The sequence below is a fragment of the Echinops telfairi genome, unplaced genomic scaffold (genome assembly GCF_000313985.2).
Source record: "Echinops telfairi isolate 266 unplaced genomic scaffold, ASM31398v2 ScPeMD7_5;HRSCAF=22, whole genome shotgun sequence".
NCBI classification, from domain to species: Eukaryota; Metazoa; Chordata; class Mammalia; order Afrosoricida; family Tenrecidae; genus Echinops; species Echinops telfairi.
Genome location: NW_022103901.1, coordinates 24402889 through 24410513, shown reverse-complemented (window position 1 = coordinate 24410513; position 7625 = coordinate 24402889). Strand labels below are relative to the sequence as shown.

At 44.9% G+C, this 7625-nt stretch overlaps 1 protein-coding gene across 2 annotated transcripts in view; it reads left to right on the top strand.

Annotated features, from left to right (window-relative positions):
- Nucleotides 1–4978, top strand: part of ACSM5 (acyl-CoA synthetase medium chain family member 5) — a 26853-nt gene extending 21875 nt beyond the window's left edge. The window contains exons 10-13 of one of the 2 annotated variants that reach the window (XM_045285249.1): nt 1209–1336; nt 1444–1543; nt 3295–3414; nt 4026–4978. In XM_045285249.1, the coding sequence (XP_045141184.1) occupies nt 1209–1336; nt 1444–1543; nt 3295–3414; nt 4026–4127 (450 nt within the window). In that variant the 3' untranslated portion in view covers nt 4128–4978. Of the gene's footprint in view, nt 1–1208; nt 1337–1443; nt 1544–3294; nt 3415–4009 lie in introns of both variants that reach the window. The other variant, XM_004705740.3, reaches the window with a different exon arrangement.
- Nucleotides 4979–7625: the final 2647 nt, after the last annotated feature.

Sequence of the window (7625 nt, the reverse complement as noted above, 5' to 3'; positions counted from 1 at the left end):
TCACCACTGGTCCTGAGGGGTTCATCTGCCCTGGATTCCCTGTGTTTCCAGTTCCTATCTGTACCAGTGTGCATCCTCTGGTCTAGCCAGATTTGTAAGGTATAATTGGGATCTTGATAGTTAGGGGGAGCCAAAAGTGAAAGCCTCATCTTTCTCCTGTGGAGCAGCTGGTGGTTTTGAACTGCTGACCTTGGAGTCAGCAGCCCAAAGTGTACCGAATGCATGTAACCCATTACACCATTCAGGGCTCCAGCCAGCCAGGGCTCCATTATTCCTAGGTATTTACATTTAGATTTTTTTTAAAAAATCTTTTCTCAAATTACATTTTCTATTTGAGGTATAATTTACATGTGACAAAATGTACCTCTTTTACATGTAGAATTCAATGACTTTTGACAATAGACAATATGTCTTTGTAACCAGCACCACAATCACGTCTACAGCATGTTCATCATCCCAGCAGGAAGCTGTGTGCACCTTTGCAGTCAAACCACACAACATTCAGTGCTAGGCAACTACAAAATTGCTTATTGTGACATTCAATTATTTTTGCCTTTAAAAAAAGCAGCACTTCATATAAATGGAATTAAAAGGCATTCATCTGGCGTCTTTGACCTGTGTTGTACAAGGCAGCATCCAAAAAATTTGTGGAAAACTTCTATTATTTCATTCCACTTACCCACACGTTTTTTGAAGCCCTTTCCTGGGTATCAATGTTGGTTTATTTTTACCTAGTAACTTTTTCTTTAAAACTTTAGAAATCAGAGTTTGATCATTTTTCCTCTTCTCTCCTCATGACAATGGGCTTTTGAGCTCTCCCCTCCCTTCCTACCTTTAGTGACCTTTAGTTATTTCAGACAATAATCTCCATGTGTCCTTTTGGCCAAAAAACAAGGCCAATTGTCCTGTGCCCACTTTTAGACTATGGTTATGCTATTTAACTATGCTTCTTAGGGCCCTCTGGAGAGGTGGCAGTGAGAGGCTTCCTTAATAGTTTCCCATGGACTTATTTCCAATTCACAGAAACAAATAAAACCACCTGGCCACTCATGCTCCCTGTCCGTGGGGATCCTGGGCAGCTGGAGCTTTGGAACCTGCTGGACTCCCTGAAGAGGAGTCTTCAGCCTCTGACATGGGTCTGCTTGGGCAGTTGCTGACCTAGATGGCTTTGCTCAAATGACCTTTCTTGGGATCTCTTTGCCTTTCAGAACAATCCCGAGAAGACGGCTGCCGCAGAACGGGGCAGCTTTTACATCACAGGGGACCGAGCCCACATGGACAAGGATGGTTACTTTTGGTTCATGGGAAGAAATGACGACGTGATCAATTCCTCTGGGTTAAGCTGTCACACCCACCCCACCCACACCCACCCCTTTGAAGTGTCACAGGAGCTTGGGGAGGGGAGAACACTAGAAGAACATTTTGTTTTGTTTTTCCTTCCAGCTACAGAATTGGACCCGTTGACGTAGAAAGTGCCCTTGCTGAGCACCCAGCTGTCCTGGAGTCTGCTGTGGTCAGCAGTCCCGACCCCATCAGAGGGGAGGTAATGAACTAATCCAGCCAAGAGCACAGCCTCCTGGTTCTATGCCCATGAACAAGAGGAAGGCGCAGATACCCCAACAGGCCATTTCTCATTCACAGATCACCAAGTCTGAGACATCAGACACACAGTCTTTTTAGTAATACTATCCTCATGGCTTTGGAGATGCAAATACTCTTGAGAAGGATACAACTGGAAGATACCGAAACTGTGGTGCTCAGTGGATACAGAGTTGGATCCAGAAAAGGTTAACTATTGGGCTGGAGATCTTGATGGCATGCTCGGGCTCGCCATCCATCCCGTCCAATGAAAGATCTCTATTTTCATTTGCCGATGAGGATACAGGGAGTGTACCAGTCATGACTCCTGGAGGTTCTAACCAGGGACGAGAGTAACTCCAACTCAAGGGATCATTAAGTACACCTCCAACGTGATCTTGACACACTAGAAAGATGGGCCAAGTTTACTAAGCTGACCTTTCACAGGAGAAATGCAAATTCCTTCCAGTAGGTGCCAGAAAAATAGATAGAATGGCAAGAACCAACCTAAAATAAAGGTGGTGTACTTTCATTGGCTGTCAATTCATCATGATGAACCTTTAAAAAGGTGCCCCCCACCCCCAACGCACTGCAGCCACAGAACCATCATGGCCACAGGTGTGATTCTCAAAATATGACCCAAGGACTGCCCAGAGCTAAATCATCTTGGGTCGTGACTTAAAATGCAGGTTTCTAGACCTCCAGTCAGACTTACTACATCAGATTGACCGGTACCACTCAGGACTCTGCATTTGAACCAGAACCTCCCCTCCACTATGCACCCACCACTGCCAAGTGATCCTGATGCCTACTGCAGTTGAAGACCACTATTGTAGAAGGAGGAAGGTGAGAGTCCCGTTTGTGTGCTGAAGAAATCACAGCTGGAACGGCCTGCCTCATTCTGCGGGTCACAAATTGACTGAAGTCTTGACAAGGGGGCTCCACATTGAATCTGTTCAGAGTCCTTGGAACAGAGTCTCACACATAGAATGGTTGGTAGTGCTAGTCCTAACAGAAAGCTCTTTCTAAAATCCAGACGTCTGGACACCTTTCAGAGGTTTGGACAATTATATCGGACATTGTTCACAAAGTTGTACGCTAGAATGGATTGCCAGAATCCAAGTAGTCTTTTGGACCCCTCCATTCTTATGAGAAATCTATTAGCGATTGACCTTGAGCTTCTTCCCCGTCCTTGCCAGGGAGCGGGCCCAGGCATGAAAGTAGAGTGTTCCTCCAAGTGTCCAGAGCAGCAATGTTACCAATTAATGTTTACTAATTATGAATACATACAGTGCCCAAAAGACCCACTTACCTTTGCAAGTAGTTTGAGGTTTTACTTTTTTTCCCCCCAATCCTGCTTGTCTCAACCCACGTCTATTGACCTTCCTCATCAGGAAAACCTGATTGAAGCTCCTCTCTCCAAAATATTTGCCCTTTAAGAAAAGCAGGTTGGCTCTCTGTGATGCCATTTCAGGTGTGGGCCTTGTTTTGTGAAGCATCTGATACCATTCTACAAAGTCAACACTCTCGATTATTGATCCTGCAAAGGCAAGCAAGGGAAAACCCATCAGTGCTGTCCGTTTCATTGGCTGGGCCCAGTGACCTGGTAGAACTTTTATGTGAGGCTAGTAAACACCAGCTCCTACTCTCACAGTGAGCTGAAGGTACAAAGCTCTGTCATACAAAGCCTGATCTTCTCTTTCCCCTCTCCCGCAGGTGGTAAAGGCATTTATAGTCCTTTCTCCAGGCTACACTTCTCGTGATCCAGAAGAACTGATCCAGGAACTCCAGGAGCACGTGAAAAGAGTGACAGCGCCATATAAATACCCCAGGAAGGTAAACATCTGCGAGCAGATAGCAGGAGCTGGGAAAGCAGTGCTCAGCGCCAGGCCCCGTGCCAGGAACTGAGGAAATGAAACATGCTCGCTTTTAAACCCCTCCCTGTTCCTTCCTCCCCAAAGCACCAAAAAGTGACATAAATAAGATTCGGGGGACTGGTAGTGGAACTGCGCTTGGAAAGTCTGTGTTCTCCAGGCTCTCCCTGTTTGGGCCATTGCTGTTTGGAGAGGATCCTTCGTTGTGATTTTCCACTGAAGTGACTGAACTCAAACAAACAAAAGCAAATTCACTGCCATAGAGTTGGTGCTGACTCATAGCAACCCTATGGGGTAGAGCTGCTCCTGTGAGTTTCCAAAACTCTAACTCATTAAGGGAAAAGAAAGCCTCCTTTTTCTCCCTCAGAGCAGCTGATGGTTTTGAACTGCTGGCCTTGTGGTTAGAAGCGCAATGCACAACCACTGTACCACCAGGATTCTCTAATGAAGTGGCCGATGGGGAATAATTCTTTTAAGACAAAAGTCTTTCTAATAATGATGACTTAAGAGTATTCTTATTTTATTTGTTTATTGGTTGTTGCTGTTTTTGTCCCTAGGTGGCCTTTGTCTCAGAACTGCCAAAGACAGTTTCTGGAAAGATCCAAAGGAGTAAATTGCGAAATCAAGAGTGGGGAAGATGAGGTGCAACTCCAGAGAGACCCCAGAAGCCCCTAAAAGTTCCAAGAGAGATTAGTGGGATCACTGGTTGGCCTCCTGCTTGAAGCATCTTCCTCTCAATCCTATGGACACCAAGGCTTTCAGCTTCCAATTGGGGATCTCCAGAGTCACTGAATGATCCTGGAAGCAAACAGAAGAAAATTGCTGATCCAGAGTGCATGGCCACATCTAGTCTAGCCACTGCTTGACGCCTCCTCTGTCTAGAGACACATTGAACATGTTCTCACTGGTCTTATTTAATAAGGACTCCCTGCTGTCTCTCTGTAGCACAGGTTCCCATAAATGCTGGACCCTTGTGATTTTATGCACTGCTAATAGAAGTATAAGAGTTGGGACTTTTTGATGAAGCCCTTTGGTAATATAATCCTGGGACATGGTCATACCCTTTAGCCCAGAAATTCCATCTTTCGAAAGCACTGCAGGGAAGGAATTCAAAATGCACAACCTCAAAGCATGCTTAGACTTCTGAAAAAGGGGTGGGGATAAATGATTAACTAAATTGTAGTATATTAAGTCAATAACATATTATGGACCACTAAAATATTTAAGGGGAAATTATTGTCCCTTGGGGAAGGCATACACTATGCTCATTTTTAAAATCAGAGTAGAAACTCTACATACATCCTGGCGAACCATAGCTCTGGAAAATAAGAAAAAACTGTAACTGGAAAAATGACTGAAAGGTTACAAAAAACAAAAAAAATGTTAGCTGTAATTTTAGCTGTAATTTTCCTGAGACTGAGGAAGTGAAAAAGGTAAATAAGATTTTTCCTCTTTATTTTGTTTTCTAAAATTTTTTACTTAAGTATAGAAAATAATACTTCAAATAAAACATCTCCTAGAATCACCCCCTGCCTCACCTCCAGTTCTCACTCCACCCACCCACCAACACCAACAATGGTACAATGACTCCACCCACACACAAATGGTAGTGGGTTATGTGTTAGCCAGGAGGGGCACAGGCTCAAAGCCTCAGCCAAGGCCCTGAAACTTGAAGGAGTAGCTCTGGTCAGCCCTTTGGGAAAGAAGCAAATGGAAACTCTGGGAGACTCAAATCCCTTCACTCAGCCCGCAGTACCTTCACTTAGTCACCAATAAATATTCATAGAGCACCTGCTCTGTACTGGGCTCTGGGAATGCAGTGATGAGCAAACACCAGGACGGTTGTCATATAATGGACGCTCTCACCTTGAAGACTATGGGGATATTGGCATTATCCATCAAATACTAAGACAAACAAATGCACAACTGTGAACATGCCATGAAGGAAGGAATATGATTAAATAAAAGATCCAGGATGACGGAGGGTGAGGGACTTAAGATAGCAGAGGAAACTTCCATAAGGCAGTCTCAGGTGGTGATCTGGGATCACAGGCAAAGCAGAAGGAAATGAAGGAACCAGGTAGTGGACAAACTTTCTGGATGAAGGATACAGCAGGGACCTTGAAGGTAGGAGGGGAAGGTAGATGTGCAGGCACACTCTCAGAACAGCCCACACTCATAAAATGCTAGCTCCGTCGAGGCAAAATTGTGTGAACCATTGCTGATATAAATCTCTCTCTATGTGCAGACACACACACAAGCATCATGGGCTTTGCTTCTCCAGAGAACCCAGCCTAACAGAGCTGCTGTCACAGACCTAGAAAGCAAACCCAAGACGACCAGCTCTAAAGCCTCACACTAGAGCTGTAGGGAAGTCTGATGTAGGAGTGTTGTCTTTCTTCTATGGGTACAGAAAGCCACCAGCAGTTTTCAGCAGTGAAAAGATCCTCTGAAACTTTCCATAATGCTTTAAGAATAAAACAACCAAACTCCTATGCTCTTTGTCTTGATGGCATTCCTGGACAACCCCAGTACTATTTTAAAGGGGGGAAATCCAGGTTTGCTCTTGACTACTAATCTAAAGGTGAGTAGTTCAAACCCACCCAGCAGCAACATGGAAGAAAGACCTGGTGACCTGCTTCTGTAAAGGTCACAGCCAAGGAAACCCTTTGGAGTGGCTCTACACTGTCACATATGGGGTCACCTGGAGTCACAGTCAATTGACTGCAATGGATTTGGTTTAGCCCAAGGTCAAACTGGAGGTGCAGCCAGGAGCAAGGAAAGCTTGTGGGCCCTGACTCCCTCCTTCGCATCACTGGAGTGCTGGGATTGGTTGGTTGCATTCATCTGATCTCTGAAGTCCACACTCCTATCTCACAGCCCTCATGTCCTTACAAAGACAGAGACACACACATGAACAAACTCACATGCGCATGCAAAGTCTCTCACACGCAGAGATACATATACACAACAGCTATATACACAATTACACAGACACAAGTCATGTGCATCCATACACAACCACATTCACACACAGCCTGTCACCATCACACGCACTTAACAATCACACTCACTATTTTATGTTCTTCATAGTCCTGGTTCCTCCAATCAATCAATACTATGTGCTTACTGTGTGCTAGATGCCATTTTAAGTTATTAGGGAAAATTGAACAAAGCAGGCAAAAGTCTGCCCTCAAGTAGCTTAGGTGCTGAGGGAAGAAACTAGAGACAACAGGACAATAAAATAAAAATAGCAAGGAAAGTATACACAAAGTTAGGAGGTGATAACATTCAAAGAAAACATACCTATATACTCGAGTATAAGCCAGGTTTTTCAGCTCATTTATAATGCAGTTCTTGTGGTAAAATTAGGTGCCTCAGCTGATAATTTGAGTATAGAGTACACAGTATTGATACTTGAGTATACACAGTAGTTTCTGGTTAGAAGTGAGGGGAGGAAAGCCAAGGCAGGTGACATTGAGACAGAGATAAAAATCTTTGGCAAAGATACGAAAGAGGAGAGAAAGCTATCCATGAAAATCTCTGGAAAGAGAGAGTTCTGAGAAGAGGGAGCAGCTAGGGTAAAGGTCCTGTGGAGGGGAGGGGTGTGCCTGCAAAGGACAGCAAGAAGGCCAGGTAAGCGATTGAAAGAGGAGTGGATGCCAAGCCAGGAAGAGAGTGGGGAGGGCGGATCATAAGGCCTTGTGTGGCGTGCAAAAACTTGACACTTCTTGCGCTCAGAATTGGAATCCAACTACAGTGGTCTGAGCAAGCAGCATGATATGCTCTCGTGCACTTTAAGTGTATCTGAAAAGGGCTTCTTTATCATGTTACAGGTTTGTGTGCCCCTCGCCTACAACAGAGAGCCATTTATCTTGGTCACCTCTGTGACTGCTGCAGGGCAATCCTCAACAAATCTTTGTTGGCTGACAGGAACCGGTATTTCCAGAGAACAGAGCATTGCTTGGCTTATCTTAGGAACGTGGTTCTAGGAACTCTCAAGCCAAAGAGATCTGCGGGACCTTTGGCCAAGAGGACAAATGGCTTTTTTTTGGTTTCCATTTGTGAACTCTGACTGCTGTTTCCCGGACCCTGCCCCCCAAATTGCTGTGTCCATGTGATCATCAGGAAGAGCAATGGCCCTCGGACTCTCAGACATGCAAATGTGGGAAC